This window comes from Crinia signifera, chromosome 3 (genome assembly GCF_055691185.1).
Source record: "Crinia signifera chromosome 3, ASM5569118v1, whole genome shotgun sequence".
Taxonomy (NCBI): domain Eukaryota; kingdom Metazoa; phylum Chordata; class Amphibia; order Anura; family Myobatrachidae; genus Crinia; species Crinia signifera.
Window position 1 is genome coordinate 59,244,972 of NC_139219.1, and position 19,473 is coordinate 59,264,444.

The window sequence follows — 19,473 nt, forward strand, 5'->3', positions numbered from 1 at the left end:
ACAATTTTTAATCGGATCCCATCGCATTGTATGCCATATACAATGGCATACAATTTTAAAATTGTATGCCATTGTAGAACATCGGCCGATATCGCGTCGCATCGCATGCGATATGGTCTGCGATGCGATGGGCGCCGTGCTAGTACACAAGTACCGAATTATGTGTCTGCCTTTATGGTTAGGCTAGTTGTAATCGGCAGCCTCTCTTGTGGTATTTCACACATTTGCTGGAGCTACAACAACGACCAACGTCGGCACTAACTGGCAGTATCACCATACATACAACATTTGGAAATAAAACAAAAAATGTTCTTTAGGTGTAGTTTGTATATATTAATACTAATTATCTACTACGCGAGAGTAGGCCGGCTTGGGGACAACGGTTAGGGAAATCTGACCGCAAAGTGAGGACCATAAATTATTGGTGAAACTAGCTAGATGCATTCTGGACTGAGCAATTACTATAAATCTATTTAATATACTGTCTGGACACAGCTCACTAAATATAAACATTCATTAATGCAATTTATTGATTTTTTTTTAATTGAACACAAATATGCTCTTGTTTACAGTCATAGGATCTCTGCTTCTCTCGCCGTTCCGGTTTTTCTTATTTGAAGCGGTCTGCCACTTATTACAAAATGATTTGCCTTGATTATAGAGGACACTTAGGGCCTTATTCTAATGCGCTTGCTTCCCCACCCATTCTCATAGGGGAGCAATGATTTGCTAATGCGCATTTCTGGGCATCTACATACGCTGGGTGCGAGAGGGCACGGTGAACTGCTCATGGGTTCATGAAATCATGGGTTCAATTCCCACCATGGCCCTAACTGTGCGGCGTTTGTATATTCTCCCCATGCTTGCGTGGGTTTTCTCCAGGTACTCCGGTTCCCTCCCACCAAAATATGCTGGTAGGTTAATACAGCATAATACAGCACAATTACTACCCTCAGACTTGCAGATTTTTGGAAATCCACAACTCTGGTGCAAGACTGCGAACTAAGCAACGAGCACCACTCGCACTTAAAAAAAAGGATTTGACCCCAGTGTCTACTGGATTGTAATAAAAAATATCGACTATAGCAATCGGTCATAGACCATACATTCAAATCAGCTGACTTTCTAGGGGGTTAAATACTTTTGCATGTCACTACATAACAATTGTTCCAACTGCCACCACTACAGATGGGGCTGTCGTGTTGTGTTCTAATCAAAACCAGACAATCAGTTCAATAATGATATCAACACCTCTTGAGCGGGTGCTTACAAACATGGCAGTATCATCCTATTTGATAGAATACATAAGATAAAAAGAGTAAAATGACTTACAATAGGACAGTATTCAATTATCGCGCCAAAATATTATTGGGTGTGAAAAATGGATGTTTATGCATAATTTTACTATCCAATTTGAACGTACAAAAAGGAAGAAAAAAATAACCAAAACTACACTGTTTCAGTGCAACCTGCTCAAGTCTGAGCAAAAAAATCCCTGATAAAGTCACCGCATGCACCAGCTTATACAGGCTAATTGAACAGCCCCACGGTGAGTCAACCCCCCCCCACCCACCCCCACCCATCATTGATCCAGGGTAACTGAATACAGGCTTTACGCATTAGTCTATTGTTTTTTCCCCACAGATAAACTAAACCCATAGGAAAAAAAAAAACTATGATAAAGGTCTCAGCATAGGATACGGACCATATGGTCGAAAGTAATTCGATTCGTATGGTCAAAAGTGTCTAGGTCAACCCCAAAACGTTGACATGTACAAAGTCGATACAAACAAATGGTTGACATGAGTTTTTCACTTTTTTTGTGTCAATATTTATACCGAAGCACGTGGACTACCAATTGGTGGACCATTTCACTTGCCATGCTTCGGGCCCGGTGCCTTGCTTCACATACTTTACAATCCATGTGGATTACTACTGGAAATGGTAAAGTATAAAATAAAATGTAAAAAACTCATGTCTGGAATATTACCATGTCGACATTCTATTAGTGTCGACCTATAGACCATTTAAACAAAAGTAGTTGACCTAATGCATAGACATTAACCCATAGTCCAGATTGATAAGAAGCAAGTAAAGCGCAACGGAATATGCTGCGCTATATAAGAAACTGTGGTACTTGTTTCCTAGCACGGCGCCCATCGCATCGCAGACCATAAGGCATACGATGGTATGCGATGCGATGTTACGCGATGGCAGGCGATGTTATACAAATATGCGATTTAAAATTGTATAAGAACCCTAATGAGTTTTTCAATGTTAAAAGTGCTCCCTATAAGATAATTAACCGTGATGGGTCCTTAGTATGTTAAAAGCACCCCCAACGGCACCCCCACTATCAATGCCAACCCGAAGGGTGGCGAGCGCAGCGAGACCGCGAGGGGCGGCGGTACGCGTCCTCCGACCTTTTCCTACCCCCACTATCCACGTCGGCGTGGAGTTGATTTTATATAGTGTGGCGAGCGCAGCGAGCTACCGAGCCAGAAGCGTGGCGAGCCCAGCGAGGGGACGCGGAATACATGTAAAGTAATACGTGTGCGATCGCCACACTATATAAAATCAACTCCACGTCGACGTGGATAGTGGGGGTATGAAAAGGTCGGAGGACGCGTACCGCTGCTCTCGCCACACTTCGGGTTGGCGTTCATAGTGGGGCTGCATTTAACATTGTAAGCCCCCACTAGGGTGCTTATACAATTAAAAATCATATAGGAGGCTTATACAATTTAAAATCGCATTGGTGTGCATCGGGTGTATGGCATGCGATGCGATTATATGTCGTACGACTTAATTTCGTGGGCGCCGTGCTAGGAGACAAGTACCGAAACTGTAAATAAATGGACCCATATGTTGAGGCTGAATGTATAGAGTACACAATAAGACATTGTTCACAGGTAAGGAGATGGCAGAACCTCATAATTCTCCATTCTTTTCTTTAAAAAAATTTAAACTCAAAACTTTATTAGTTTGGGAACTGGGAAAGGAGTGTCCAGTCACTGTGTTAATGCAGCAACCTATTACTGCATGGCAACAGTGTAAGGATATAAATTCCTAGCCAAGCCTAAGCAGCTGTGTGTGATCATATGATAATCTTATAAAGACCTGCTGTGAGGCGGCGAGTATTGCACCGGTGTTCTAGAGGGCGTTCTGCAAATGACCTCATCGTCCTTTAACACAGCATGGGAGAAATCTAGGAGAGATGGACACGTCTGGGTACACACTAGTTGTTTTAAAGATTTTTAACATTTCAATACAATAAATGAATAAGCAACACATTACACATGCCTTATTGACAGCACTAGTCCCGGCTTAGTTTCTGTAGCCATGTTTTGGGCTGAACCAATATATAGGCAAAATATCCAATCCACCAAGCCTAAATGGATGCATGTATAGAGTACAACAAACAAATCAAATTTTATAGCAATTAACGGTTGAAAAAAAAAAAAAAACTGGGTGCAAATATATCTTTATATACAGATGTAGCCACGCTCCTAGTCGCCGGAATACCAGCGCTGCTCCGGTTTGTCACGTAAACTTTACACGCGTGGTATGGAAGCAGTAAGCTGCTATATCGGCACTCAATGCGTTGCTATGAACCGCAGGAGCAAATTAGATGAGCGAGCATTGCAACGGGATTGCACCAATCAAAACGGGAGTCGCATGTGGCAATTGGTGCGGGATGGATGACTGTGGGTACATCTGTATTCACAGCCTTCCTGCTTCCAATAGGGAGGAGAAATACTGTGCAATATGGAAAAGGGAGGAGAGACCAGAATTGGCCTATATGGTGCACAAAAAAAAATGGTATTATAAATATAACTTTCTTTTTAATTTAAAAATTAGTATTACAAAAAAACAAAAATATAGATATACAATGTGCCATATTTAATGCGGCTGGCGAGGGGATTTAACGGCGAGGATCGCTGAAAACAACCGATCCTCGCTGTTTAACCCCTGAACCAACTGCTTAACCTATTCTATGCACCAGGGGATTCCCCCAAACAGCGAGGCTCGCGGCTAATGCAGGGAGCCCACTGCATTTAACCGGGAGCCTCGCAGTTTTAGCGGCCGCACACGCAGTTTCCCCTTCGCCACAAAAACCTAGCGACGTGGAAATGGAATGTGCAGGGGAGGGTCAGTTGAATACTGACCCTGCGAGCTGTGACAGCGAGCAGTCAGCACTGCTCGCTGTCACAGCTTGCAAAAATCATTGAATACACCCCAGAGTGGGCAAGCAGAATGAAAATGTTACTGAAATGATCTGTGCACGTTAAATCCACTCAAATATCTCTATAGCAAATGCAGCAGATTTCTACAGGAGAAAATACTGTACACCCACACAATAAAACAAAGCATATGCAGGGAGCACAAAGGTGTTACACCTAACATTATACATAGCTTCAGAACAAAACATGTGTTAATATAATTTCAGGAGCTGACACTATATCAAGTGTCACTAATGCCATATAAACAACTGATAATACTGACATTATTAAGAAGGGGTGTGGATTTGTGCACAGACAATGTCTAGGTAGATAGTCAATAGATTGACACCAAAAAGTCGACATGCTCTAGGTCAACATCGAGGGTTTCATTGAAGTCAACACATGAAAAGGTCGACATGAGGGTATTACTTATTTTTATGTTGGTGTCAATGTGAACACCTGAGCACGTGGTGGCTCACTTCTTTTCGGGTCCGATGCCTCGCTTACACATCAACTATTGCCATTTCCGCCTTTTGTTTGTGTTGACAGTTTGTCAATGTCAGATAGATAGATTTCAGTCAGGCACCCATATACACCTGCGGATGTAACCATATATCTGCAAGATATATCTATATCTGCCATGCTGCACAGCTGATGTGATATATCTGTGCGCAACGGGCTTCACTGATATATCGGAGGTACGCAACATCTGATGGCACAAGGGTATATATGGTTTGTCCCTGTATGTACAAAAGTGTGTATACAGCCTTAGGTGTCTGATGAACTTATTTAATCTCCGTCAAACCAATCAGGATTTATTGCTTATATCTGAACAGGAATCATCAGAGTTTAAAAATGACTGCATATGAAGCATGAATCTCCAGCTCCTCACAAAGCAGCAATGTACCCAGATCTGAAGCCAAAGCAATAGAGGGGGACCGAGTTGTCCAAGCCTGTCATTGTCTTATTGCCTGCAATTACAGCTAACAGATCAGCCACGCAGTTAATGCCACACAACGCCTGCGCTCACACAGAGCAGCCACTGTCTGTAGGAGATCCAGGGCCTCGGTTTCCCCAGGTAGCAACTATTTGTCACCCAGCAACCAGGTTGAGCGTTTTAAAACAATTCCGCAAACTATGACAGAAGTAGAAAACAATCAAAGATCACATTTTACAAATGATTGCCTGCAACACAACACCACAGGGGAAGAACAGATTTATGAGTGCTGCAAAGCCGAAAGGTGATGGCCTGGGGGCGGGACACATCAAAGAGAACATTTTATAACAATGTGGTTCATCTATTGCTATAACTGCTGTTAACGGTTTCTAAATAACAAACATTTATGCAAAAATATCACCAATGTGGTCTCAGGCAATTATTACACTTCGTGGACATTGCAGATAGGCATTACAGTGCAACCCTCATTCTACCACCAGGGGGAGCTGCCTTTTTCACAGCAAATGGAAGGATTCCTTGCCTTCCCTATACATGGGTTCGCCCTTTTTAGCAGCAATTTTTATTTTTATAAACTAGAAGCATTGTCCTTATATCCTGTGGGGACGTACATCCATTTTTTTTGTCAGTTATGGGAAAAAATGCCCACCTTCAGTTGTCCACCTTAACTTGTAGATACTTTTGTAAAATTCATTTATATCTTAATTTCCTTTGTGCTATTATACAAGGCAGCTCTGTGGTGCTTTGTGCTTTGTGTCGCAGCTTGGCATAATTAATATTTAAGATGAAAGAAAAAAGTGTCTAGGAAGGGCCAAGCCAATAAGAATTCACCCTCAGACACCAGAAATTAAGAGGTAAAAAAGGAGGTAATGAAGATGTAATGATGGGTGCTCATTTCTTAACGACTTCATGAAAAGAAGACAAAAATCCGTGGCTGGCGTTGACCTTTGTCACACATCCCCTTCAATGAAGGTACTGCTGAACACTATTTTGCATTTCTCTGATAGGCAAACATCCGCCTCAACATGGCTACTGATCAATGTAAAAGAAGAACCCACTGCAACGCTATATATAATAAAAATGATTCCTGATAAAAAGAGGTCATAAGGCTGCAATGCAATAACAGTTGGACCAATCTCTGACCACTCCCACCAGTGTCAGTGATCACAGGAGCAATTGAGGTGTAAAGCAGCCCATACACGCTGCTTTGTGGGCGTGCTGTACTAGCACGGATCACATTGCATTGCATGTGCATCCGTTGTGCATGCAATGCGATGCAATGTGATGAAACCCAAGTAAAAAAAGTATGTGCTTGCAATGCAATGTGATACGTGCTAGTACAGTACGGAAAGCACGCCCACAAAGCAGCGTGTATGGGCTGCTTTAACAGAGACCGACAATTCTTGAAGGGAAATGGAGAAGCGATGACAAAGTGTTGGTGGGGAGGGGGCGCGAGGAAGAGTGGTGGAGACCGAGAAAATAAATAAACACAAGGATACACTGACCATTACAGCTAGTTTACTATTATGGTCTACACACTTGGTGCTCCACTCTTACCCACTAGAGCTGCATCCCCTCCAGCCGGCGTCCCATTTTCTTGCTGCGCCAACAAGGTCTTCAAGATAACTTCTGTGGCTCCCAGTCTCGGAAGGGTAACATGCGTAAGAAACGGCAAGTTATTTTTCTTGGCATATAACTGGCTTGTTTCCCTTCGTTTCCTAAGGAAACCACCCTCTGGAAATAAAATAATCCACTTTCGATCTCGACTCCTGTAGTATTTTTCTAGGTGGTCCTTCAGAAGAATCAGCTGCTGGTCACGATAAGCTTTGCCCTGCGGTACAAAAGAAAGTATAGATTTGGCACACTTTCTATTATTATTTTGTTAAACCATGAATATTCAGCCGTTAATGTAATGCAAACCAATTCAACAAATAAAATGCAAAGGAACCCCAAAGCACACTGGGTAAAGTCATACTGGAAGTTTAAAAATAACTCTAGTTATAATCTATAATGCAAACATATTTCCCCATCCATATCATTGTAAAAATTATTGAAAACCTACTTATTTTCCAAGATAACTTTTAAGGGGGGTCTGGATTCCAAAAGAGTCAGGTATGGAAAATGTTTGTGCGCACCTATTTCAGAAGGCTTTTGTTACTGGACTCCAAAGCTGCTATATGTAAACTAATTGTCCCATTTATCACGCTCAATAGTACAGATTTCATGCTACCAATCTATCTGTGAGTATAAGCAGAGAGAACAGTTGGTGCTTCTACAAAAGCAGTGCAGAGCTAGGAAGAGTCATATACCTGCCACACATTAACGGAGGATCGGACAAGTGCAGATGTTGCCCATAGCACTCCTTATGGGGCCTACACATGGGGAGATGTGCTGGGAGAGCATTCTGAGCGATACTAGAAGGCCCAGCATTGCTCAGCACAGCAGAGCGATATGCCACGGAGTAATTTGTCAGGGTCCTGACCCCGGGCATTACCAAGATTTATCCAGCATACTCGACCGGCGATAGCAATGCGCGAGGCTGTGCATCGCTATCATTATGCCCCTACACACAGAGCGATGTAGGGACATTTTCTAAGTGATCTAGTGAGATCGCTTAGAAAATGCCCAGAAATCGCTACGTGTGTGTAGGCCCCATTGGTGGGCATTTTATACATTCACATATGCCCTCTCTGGTAGCTATGGATAAAAAGGGATACGGTCGTATTATCGACCACACTTACGTCAACAGTCATTAGGTCAACAACGTTGGGTCGACATGCAGGAAGTTCGACAGGGGACAAGGTCGACATAGCGTTATGTCAACAGGTCGCAAGGTCGACATGGGTGTTTTCACTGTTTATTGAGCCGACATGTGCCGACAGGCGGTATTTCATGCCCTACCATCCACTAGGACGTGGCGGGAGAATAAAATAGTGCCCGAAGCATTGCGCTGCGGTTGACTTCAAACAGTGTCCATGTTGACTGTGTTGACATTCGGGTAAAAAAAAGTGGAAAAAAAACATGTTGACCTCACGACCTGTCGACATAACACATGTCGACCTAGTCCCCTGTTGACCTAGACACCTGTCGACCTTCATCCATGTCGACCGCCCTGCATGTCGACCCAACGGTGTCAACCTAATGACTGTTGACCTAAGTGTGGTCGATAATACGATCCACACCCGGATAAAAAGCATGCACAGATGCTACCTGCTCAAATGTCTTTAAGGAAACCATTGTTTAATTCCAAAATAAGATCAAAGTATACTATGTACTACTACCACCACCACTTGACCTTGAAACACATTTGCTGCATCCAGAGTCCTGCTCACTTGGTAATGGTGTATCACCCTCCTTTCCTTAAAAAAAAACATGTAATCTGCAAAAAGCATTTATGGAGACGCAGCAGAACTAGCATCCACAGTCGTGTTTGACAAAAATAGAAAAAGGTAAAAAAAAAATCCCATTTTATATTGTCCCAGTTATTACAGATATAACATTTAATACAAAGTTGTTCTTTACCCTTAAAATAGAAATGTGATCAGCAGTAATTAGTACGCATAGCTGTGCTCACGTTTGTATCTAGCATTCAGCCTCGTATTTGGAGCAGCATTGATAACCCTAATGTCCTTCATGGTCAGGAAATATAGTCATTTAGCAAACCCCCCCCCCAGTTTCAGGCCAGATCGTTTCCCAAATATGGTGCAAAAATAAATGGTGTGGAATTTTTTTGCTAGTTTGTCCCATTTGCAAATCCTTATTAGGCAGAGTTTATAATTTATCAATTAATCAGAGATAACTACATGTTGCTCTACCGCTGGGAACACACTTACAGATTCGCACGGCGGTTAACTAAATCGGTGGTGCCACGGAAGAACAATATAGTGTATACACACTGACCGGCTCACGAAAATCGGTCAAACCGCCAAGTGCTCCGCCCCACCCTGCACTTCGCTCCGTACATGCAGTCGTTGACTACATTTTCAGATTGAGCAGGTACAGATGACAGGAGGGGGGTGGCAACGATGTGTAGGAGCGCGCATTGTTAATGATATTGAGCACACACATGGACAGATGTTCACTATGTATCATTAGATATTTCGGTGTTGTGCATACCATTAACGATATATCGCGCATTGTGCACGCAGCTTATGATGTAGTTAGTTCTGAGAACTTGCAAGGCAATGTCACAACAGCAATACGTGGAAAATTCCGTGAGTAATGTGTAGAGGTGAATGATTAGCAGAATGGTTGTAAATAGGATTCTCCTCTTTTTTGAATAGGTGTGTACTTAAATGGCTGTTAATTGAACATCTTACAAACATTACAAAGTATGAGAGGTTGCAAACAGACCAAGATCCACCAGGTTGCACCATAAGGGAGGGCTAATGTGACCCAGAGAAAGATAAAACTCTAAGCACCTCACAATTTCCATTTACATGAAGGGAGTTTGTATTAAACACTGGCACAGGGATAGAGAGAGCTTTTCATAAACTTCTAACCCCAATCCCAAGCAACAAATGTGTTTTATGAAGCAGAGCCGTATGCATAATTTCATATTAGTTAAAAATACAGTTGCACAATGAATTGGGACTCACCTGTCGGATGAAAAAGTCTCCGTGTACAAGGGACACTATACCAAAATTTGTATATTTGAATATATGGTCCATTAACCACATCATTTGCCGAACCACCTACAAGAAAAGGGTAACAAACTTTACAAACATGTTCACTTTACATCTGCATTATAAACATGAAAATTTAGGACACAACTTCAGAAATCTGATAGCTTTTGATACAAATTAATTTCTGGAGTCTCCTGTTATACTGGCCCACAGCACCTGACATTTATATGTGTAGTCTTACAGACTCCATGGCCTACACGGACTCTGCAACATTAGGAACCTTATGGCTTATACTTCTGCTTATAAGAGCTATATATTGTGCGGTCTTTCAGCAGATTGTGGAGTGTGTATGGACTGCACGATATATCAATCTGTCACATCTGTCATTGGCTGAGTACACAGGTCATTTAGTGTGTACCCAGCTCAAGAGCCCCTTTACCATTTATATTGTGTAATTGTATGTTGTTCCTTTTATGATGTGATTCCTGCAGAACACAGCTGTAAAAAAAACAGTACTTTAGGAAAAGTATACAGTAATATATTTAGGTTCAGGGTAATTCCACAAACACCTGACATTTATATGTGTAGTCCTATAGACTCTATGGCCTACACTGGAAGGGAAGATCACCAAGTAACGGCTTTCATACTTCGGCCGGGTCATGCGAGCCAACTTCTTAGAAACCACAATAATGCTCGTAAGCGGGTCAAGAAAAAAGGGGACATCAACGTACACTAACATGCAAATGAAGGACTTGAAAGAAACAAGAGACAGAATGGCATGGCGAACATTGATCCATCGGGTGTCCAAAGGTCAATCTCAACTAAACAGATAATCATCATCAACTCCACAAACCTATCATCACAATTGGTACCACAGTAATCAGTTGTTACCAGTCTTAAGGTGGAAAACGGGCCCTGCTACTGTAGCTTTGAAAAAAATGATAAAATATCAGTTTTGAAATGTTAATATGTTTTAAGTAACCAGAACATCACCAAGTTAAAGACCAAATCACTGCACACATATCCATACTCATTCTACTTAATTGCAATAAAGTGCAGTGGCACATGCATACAGTTGAGGTGGACATGTTGTGGACTGGATCACAATACAGAACATTTACTTACAAGGCCAATATAGCTCTTAAACAAAGTGCCTTAGCGACTTTATGAATCGTTAGGCTGCATTTCCACAAATATTTGTACAATCAACATAATGGCGGCTGCCTCCAGTGCATGTGGATGACAAGTCCTTTTTAAGAAACATGTAAATTAAAATGAGGAAATTGCAAATAATACCGAAAACAAAAAGGTTTTGGTTCTTTTTTTAAAAGGGGGTAATGCAATTGTTTACCATAGCCAACACATACCCAATCTTAAAGTGACGGGGGATAGTGGAGCGCAATTCATTTGGCTTTTGTTTTGGAACTAAACCTAACATAAGCACTGGGTGTGATTTGAAAAGTGCCTTTTAAGCATGGCCAGCTGTTAGAGCTATTCAGTTGTTGCGTCATACAAGTTCGGTCAGATGTCAACCGGTGGCTGCCAGCAATTGAATTCCCCAGTAAATGTAAAAAGACCACAGACCCACTGTGTGCAGCGGCTACAGAAATCCGAAACACACTTTTGGCACTTCATTAAATTAGCTCAGGTAAACTGAAGTGTTCCGTGCTGGGGAGCAAGAGCGGCAACGTGTTCCCATTTAGCACCTCTGCAGCCTGCTATACCCAATACGTGTCCAGAGGGAGAGAGATACATCATACCGTGCTTTTGTCCTGTAAGCACATCATTAATGTGCAGACATCTCCAGTTGCTTGATGATTCACCAACATTACAGCTTCATCTTCTGTGATCGTTCGAACGTTGTCGCCCCATTCAACAACTGCAATCACAAGAAAATCCCACCATTAGGGCCTTTTAGAGCTCTTACATATTAACTTGTAATAATAATAATAATTAACAGCATTGCCTGCTATGATTAACCCAGAATTTCACAAACTCTGTAGCCATAACAGCCCAGGTTTTAAAAGACATTGATTCTTGACTCCAGATACTGTAGTTCATTCACTTGCACCCAAACATGGCTATCCTTACAACCTGGAGTGTAAAGGCGGGGTTTGGGAAACTTTGGTTAATCACTGAAAGAACAGGAAAGATGAGCAAACTAACTTAACTCAGATCCAGATATATGAATTAATATACAATACTAGCAAGACATGTAATTTCTGCGTATTCAAGGCACCAAGGTCTCCTATGGGAGGCACCAGTGGGTCAGGCGTTTACATGCAAATCTGTGGCTATAATGTACATATTTTCCCCCATTGCATGACACCCTTATCAGCTTGAATTGTTAATGTTGGGCGTTGCTTAATATAAAATGAATGAACCATTTGAATGCAACACAAACAAACAGACACACACGATTGCTGTAGCAACTAGTTATTTAAGAGCATAGCTATTTTGGAACAACTTTCTTTTTAGCAAACACTCCATCCTTCCTCTGCCTTCATGTGAGCAGTAAATCATTGACTGGCTGTCTCACGCTCCAATCAGGTTACACATTCTTGGAAAGAGATATCATCGCAACGCTTCCATGCGTGATCATTTTTTGGAGTTGCAACTAAGTAACTGCTTTACAGATACAGTAAGAAATACCATTAAAAATTGAAATCTCCACGGCATCTAAAAGATTTAGGATTTAACATTTGAAACAAAAACTAGCGTATATGGGTTGCACCCATGAAAGCATAGCAGTTGAGTGTCTGCAGGAGAAAGCCATACTGTGGGGGTGACCAGTATTTATGAGACTGAAGCCCACAGGTTTCCCTAGAACCAATGACAGTACAGTCAATAGTTCTTGTGATACTTGCTGCAGAAACATTTTAATAATGTATCAAATTTATGTATCAAAATACAAATTTTGTAAAGCTTGAAAGAAAACCTCCAATTAGCTACTTGCTCAGGGGTATGTAGTACACCAATGCAACCCAAGCACTTGCTAAAACCAGGCGCAAATTTGAATGATTTTACTTGTTTCTTTGGCACACTGCCAGTAGGAATTAATAGCATGTGGTTTGGAGAGTGCAATCTCAAAATGCTGCCAACCCTATACTGCATGGAGCGTCTAGGCCAGTCCTCTGGAAACATGCACATACCTATATATTAAAACACACACATTTATTCTCTTGTATGACATCTAATAAGAGGCATGTTTTACGATGCCAAAATATAATGAACTAGTTAAAAGCCCATAAAAATGACAGACACCAGAGCCAAATTATAAAAGGAGGTGGATGCTACTGACATAGGAGCTGCTGGGTATCTGCTGTGTGTGTGCGCGCCGCGGTCTGCATTAAGGTGGCGATACACCAGTACTATATGGCACTTTTCTACACGATTTCCACGCATCGGGCAGATAAATTGTGTGAAAAGTATCAAATCATAGGTCATTTATTTACGATTCTAATCCGATGCGGGATTCAGTGCGATTCAGATCCGCAGATGGTCACTGCTGAAGCATGGATACATTGTGGTGTATTCAATGCGGCTGGAAAGGGGGTAAAATGGCGGGGATCGCCAAAAACAAATGATCCTTACTGTTTATCCTATTCAACGCACCGGGGAAATCAGATTCCCCCAAACAGCGAGGCTCAAGGCTAACGCAAGGAGTCCACTGCATTTGGACGCGAGCCTCGCTGTTTTAGCGGCCGCACACGCCATTTCCCATGGGGGGAAAACGTTGCGAGCTGTGACACTGAGTAGGCAGCCTTGCTCGCTGTCACCGCTCGCAGAAAATACATTGAATACACCCCATCGTATCCCAGGACAGTGAATGTGTTCACCTGCAAAATGACTACATACATATGATCTAGCTGCCGTGAGTTGCTGAGGTATCGCATGCAAGGCTGCCCATGATATCTCAGCTTAATAATGGGGCCTTAAGACTATTAGAAAGAGATGCTGTATATCTATAATGGGTGGGTTATACCGATGCTGCACTGTGTATACCAGTACTGGCCCATGTAAGCTCGCATCCAAGATTTCACCTGCACCATCACCGCAGGTGGTAAGGAGCAGCATTAGCTATAAGACAGACAGACAGATAGAAAACATGACTATCATGATTTAAAAGCTACACTGCAGCTGCCTGACACTTGCCAATACAATCAAGTCTAGACCTGCATCATCTCTAGGGTAATCCAAAGTATTTTTAGGTTACAATAGGCATTAAGGATTTGTAGCACACTGTTAAAGTAGCAATACATATGAATGTGAACACATAACACTTGGAAGTACACCTGTCCTATAACAGAGTGGGGGCAGCCACATTGATAGCTGACTCAAACTTAAGGCCATCAAGTGGAACTACTAGAATCAATGAGGTAAAAGGGCAAGATGCCTCATGCCTCGCCAACGCCACTAGTTCCCAATAAGTTAGCTCAGGCTAAAATTTGCTAATGTACACCAAAGGGATGTCTTCATAATAAGCAAATCATGTCTCCTACTTCCATGCATGGAACAAGCAAGAAATGGCCATTATTCAAAATGTACCCAGGAGGAGACTACAGGTAATTGTGCTAACCATTCGTACTGCCCACACCTAGTAGTAACTCATATGCATGGGGGTTACATTAAGGAGGAGTCTCTAGAGCCTAATTGAGTGGAAAGCAATGGAATAAGTGGCTGAACAATGTACAGTAACTGCAGCTATAGTGGTAATCAGATACAGTGCTGTATACAGCACAGACCTGCACTTAACATTAATAGGAGGAAATGATCTGTCGCAACCAGATGCTTGAGGCATGCATTTCTTAACATCAGTCTAATTAGCATCACAATATAGATATCAGATCTACTTATGCTTGACAAATTTAAATACCTGTTATACAAGGAAGGTGATTGAAGGAACGCAAAGAAATATTTAATAACAGTAATAAATAGCGTGACTGTCTGCAAAAAAAAGAATAGCCTGTTGGATCCTGTCATTCGTGTTCGTCAAATGTGGTACATTAGCAGCAACACCATGCAAGTTAAATCAGAGCATGGGGCCAAAGCTATGGGGTAGATGCAGTCTCTGATGCAACACACAGATCTAGCTTCTGCAGATACGGTCACTAGGAATTTAAACATGGGTCAGCTAGACAGGGTCATTAGGTCGACATGGGGTTTTTCCCCTTTTTTTTTGAGCCGACATGTGCCGACAGGTGGTATTTCAAGCCCACTAGGGCATGGTGGGAGAATAAAATAGTGTACCGAGCCCGAAGCATGAAAAGCGCAGCGTGCCATGCAAGGGGACACTGTGCTATGTTCCAGTGTCCACGTAGATTGTGTCAACATTCGGGACAAAAAAAGTGAAAAACTCCATGTCAACCAAATGACGCTGTCAACCTTCAGTCATGTCAACCTTCCTGCATGTAACCTTCAGTCATGTCGACCTAGTGTTGACCTAATGATTGGCTGGAACCTCTCTGCACACTGATTTACTTTATGGTGTGAGAGGACATGTTCCTATGGGTCATTAGGTCATCCAAATTAAGGTAGACATACATTGGGTCGACCACTGAAAGTAATCAGGCCTTCAGTCGACACATGGAAAAAGTTGACATGCCTAGGATCGACATGGTAAAAATGTCAACACAAGCATTAGGTCGACAGTCAAGAGGTCGACATGGGGTATTCACTTTTTTTATATTAAATGTCGACATGGACACATGGATTCTCTCTCCACGCCCTAGTGGATGGTAGAGCATGAAATACCACCTGTCGGCTCAACAAAAAAAAAACCCTTGAAAACCCCATGTCGACCTTTTGACTGTCGAACGTCCTAATGTCGACCTTAGGCAAGTCAACCTTTTTTATGTTTCGACCTAAGACCTTCAATGGCCCACCCAAAGACCGTATACCGTTACTACATAGAGGGCACTCCTGCTGGTAAGATGATATGTGGGCACTATAATGGTATAATTTAGTACAATGCAGGGGGTAACTTGATGACAAAGTTTCGGACAATATTGGTACAGCAATAATGTCCATAAACTGCTTCATATTCACTTAACATTTGATACCAATTTGGTGGCAGTAAGCAGGACAGATGCAGTCACCTGGGAAGGAATACCACTCAGTTACATAAAAGGGGTGTATTCAATGCGGACGGCGAGGGAGTTAAATGGCATGGATCGCAGAAAACAAGCGATCCTCGCATCTTAACCCCCGCGTCGGCCAGTTACCGTATTCAACTGTCCTCTGATAGCGAGGATTCCCCCAAACAGCGAGGTTCGTGGCTGATGCAGGGAGCCCACTAGATTTAGCCGCGAGTGTCGCTGTTTTAGCGGCCGCATATGCAGATTCCCCCTCGCTCCAAAAATGGAGTGAGGGGGGGAGGGGGGGGGGGAGAATCAGCATATGCAGGGGGCCAGTTAAATTGAATACTGCCCAACGTGTCATTTCTACTTATAGAGATCTCCATAATAGAGGACCTCACATATGGGCTTCATATTTTGGGGTTTGTTTTCTTTTTTAAAGGTCAAAATTTGACATCTAACTTAGAATTAAAGTTGGCTTCACTAGACATTCCAGGCCTTACATTAAAGCCAGGCCAGGGCAGTGGGCTATTATTAATGCTAGCGTAAGCCCTAGTCACTCTTGGCCTTGAAGCCGTCTTTATTATGCCTGTCTCCAGAACCAGTGCCTCCTGTAGCACGTGCAGCTGTTCCTCTCTTGCTCACTCTCTTGTCACAGGCAGCTTTGTGAGGACATACAAGGTTCCGTAAGAGGATATGGAACATGTAGGGGTCAAAAGGATAAATTCATGCAGAAACTAGAATGGATACTGCACAAATCGTGGTCCTGTGACTGCAGCACTGTAGGATACAAGGGGAAAATATAGCCATTGAGAACTTGAAGAGGCAGGGCTATACATATGTGGGATTTAACTATAGGGGCCAATCTTATCTATGAATGTGAACTTTTTTTATTTGCCACATACATACATACATACATACATACATACATACATACATACATATTGCAGCTGGGTGTGAACAAAAAAAAATACCAACATTTAAGATTATTTTTTTTTTAATTTAAATCGGATTATAGAAATGATCGAACAAACAAACAAATGATCAAACAAAAAATAAGTTATTTTAAAATACTGTAACTTTCGAGTGTCACCATGAATGACACAGAAAACTTCACACAACTCACAAACTGTAAAAGGAAAGAAACCGCTAATGATGTTGCAGCTGTTAGCAATTGCTCTCGCCCTACCACGATAATTTTCATTACCAGCTACAGATACTGAACCAATGTGCACTTTTCCGTCGTGGTCAAACAAGTGTTCATTAAACAGGGCTCTTTTTGCTTGGAACCTGACATGTTGGCAGAAGGGTATTTGAATGTGGATTAATTCTTTGGCAAATTTAAGATAATCAAATCTATTTTTTTTTTTTCTGCAGCTGAAGAACCACTACAGTAACGCGAGTCCATTAACGGGGAATTAAATCAATTAGTTCAAAAATAAAATAAAACTATTATGTGATTTAAAATCAGCACACCCCTCATTGCAGTGTATTATTGTTCACACCGATTGCAAAAAGTATTTGTTTTGTATACATATATATGACGACATTTCTATAGAATTACACAGGCATACATACAGTACATTGTGGGCAATTCAATTACTATTTGTTCAGCAATTCAACATTTCTGCCCACAGTATACTTTAGTTGGGTTTGGCAGCCCAAAACACAACTGAATCACCCCCATAGATCGGCACAGCCGCACATATACACACAAATAATGAAATAAAGGGGATGCGGTCATTTGGTCTACTGCATTATGGTAGAAAGTCATTAGATCGAATCCATTAGGTCGACATGCTAAAAGGTCGACATGACTCTAGGTCGACATGGGAAAAGGTCGACATGATTCTAGTTCGAAAGGTCATTAGTTCGACAGGTCATTAGTTCGACAAGGTCATTAGTTCGACATTGTCTATGTCGACATTCACAAGGTCGACATGGAGTTTTTCACTGTTTTTTGAGCCAACATGTGCAGACAGGCGGTATTTCATGCCCTACCATCCACTAGGGCGTGGTGGGAGAATAAAATAGTGTGCCGAGCGTAGCGAGGCACCGTGCCCGACGCATAGCGAGCGCAGCGAGCGATGCGAGGGGATGCAGTGCACTTTAAACTGTGTCCATGTCGACTGTGTTGACATTCAGGTAAAAAAACAGTGAAAAACCCCATGTCGACCTTGTGAATGTCGACATAGACAATGTCGAACTAATGACCTTGTCGAACTAATGACCTGTCGAACTAATGACCTTTCGACCTAGAATCATGTCGACCTTTTCCCATGTCGACCTAGAATCATGTCGACCTAATGGATTCGACCTAATGACTTTCTACCATAATGCAATAGACCAAATGATCCCAACCCAAATAAAGAACTATTAAACAAATATACTTATACACACACACTTAAATGTGACAAGTTTCTTTATTGAAAAACACTAATGCAATATTATACACTTCACTCAAACAAATGGTATGGTTTCATTTTGTACGAATGTTTTGTAGATCATCATTATATACTGTAAGTATACACATTGCGCTGTGTAGAAAGCATCCTTAAGGCCCCCATACACTTTTCCGATTTGGGAATGCTGCATGCACAAGAAAGAACTGGAAAAGAAAACCAAATACAAGGACAATGCAAAAGATTAATTTACCATACAGCACGTTTGACAAGTAAAAATTTAGAAAGTGCACAGTGCTGTGTATCTGCAACACAAAGGGATGGATCAGACATAAATACACAGTACAAACCAGACTTTGCATTGTTTACATTGTCAGCTACACGGGCAATTACAGATTACTTAAGCTACTTATACACTTGCATTGAAAGCATTATGTATACAACACTTTGAATAACACTGACCATCAGATGTCCTGATCAAAAGTACAGATTCTTGCATACACCCCTTTACGATCTACTTTCCATCCATGGAACTCCTCTATCTAATCTATATTCTGGAAATACAGTTGGGCCGATTCAAGTGTGTGCGCACACACACACCCCCCCCAGGCCATTTATTGTATGTATGTATGTATGTATGTATGTATGGAGATTCATCCAACAACCCTGTTCCCATGCCATCATAATACCACACACACACACACACACACACACACACACACACACACACACACACACACTAGTGATCCCAATTTATAATATCATACCCTCCAACATGACCCATTCCATTAGGTACAAAATGCTCTGTTCCTGGACTTCGTTGCCAGTGGCAGTTACAGAGGTGGGGCTCTAGCACAGTCCAAAATTCAAAGAGGGGGGTCACATCAACTGCCAGTGAGTCTAGGACAGTGATGTTTGGGTTGGCCGTAGTTGTGGCTCCCCTATTTGAATTTTGGACTGTGCTGCAGCCCCACCTCTGCAACTGCCACTGGCAGGGAAGTCCAGAAACAGAACTTTTTGTACCTAATGGAATGGGTCATGTTGGAGGGTATGTAATATGCCATATACAGCAGTGTCCATAATTCATAATATATTATATAGAACATGCCAGAAAGTTATAATGTACCTCATAACCCTTCCCCAACTCATATGGCACACACCTGTGCCCCAAATTTATTACATGCCACATAG

At 42.0% G+C, this 19,473-nt stretch overlaps 1 protein-coding gene across 2 annotated transcripts in view; it reads right to left on the reverse strand.

Moving 5' to 3' along the window:
• Positions 1-19,473, reverse strand: part of LPGAT1 (lysophosphatidylglycerol acyltransferase 1) — a 116,263-nt gene that overhangs the window by 23,212 nt on the left and 73,578 nt on the right. For both annotated transcript variants that reach the window (XM_083175867.1, XM_083175866.1), the window contains exons 3-5: positions 11,564-11,682; positions 9,777-9,872; positions 6,736-7,009 (exon numbers count right to left, since the gene is read on the reverse strand). In XM_083175867.1, the coding sequence (XP_083031993.1) occupies positions 6,736-7,009; positions 9,777-9,872; positions 11,564-11,682 (489 nt within the window). The remainder of the gene's footprint in view (positions 1-6,735; positions 7,010-9,776; positions 9,873-11,563; positions 11,683-19,473) is intronic.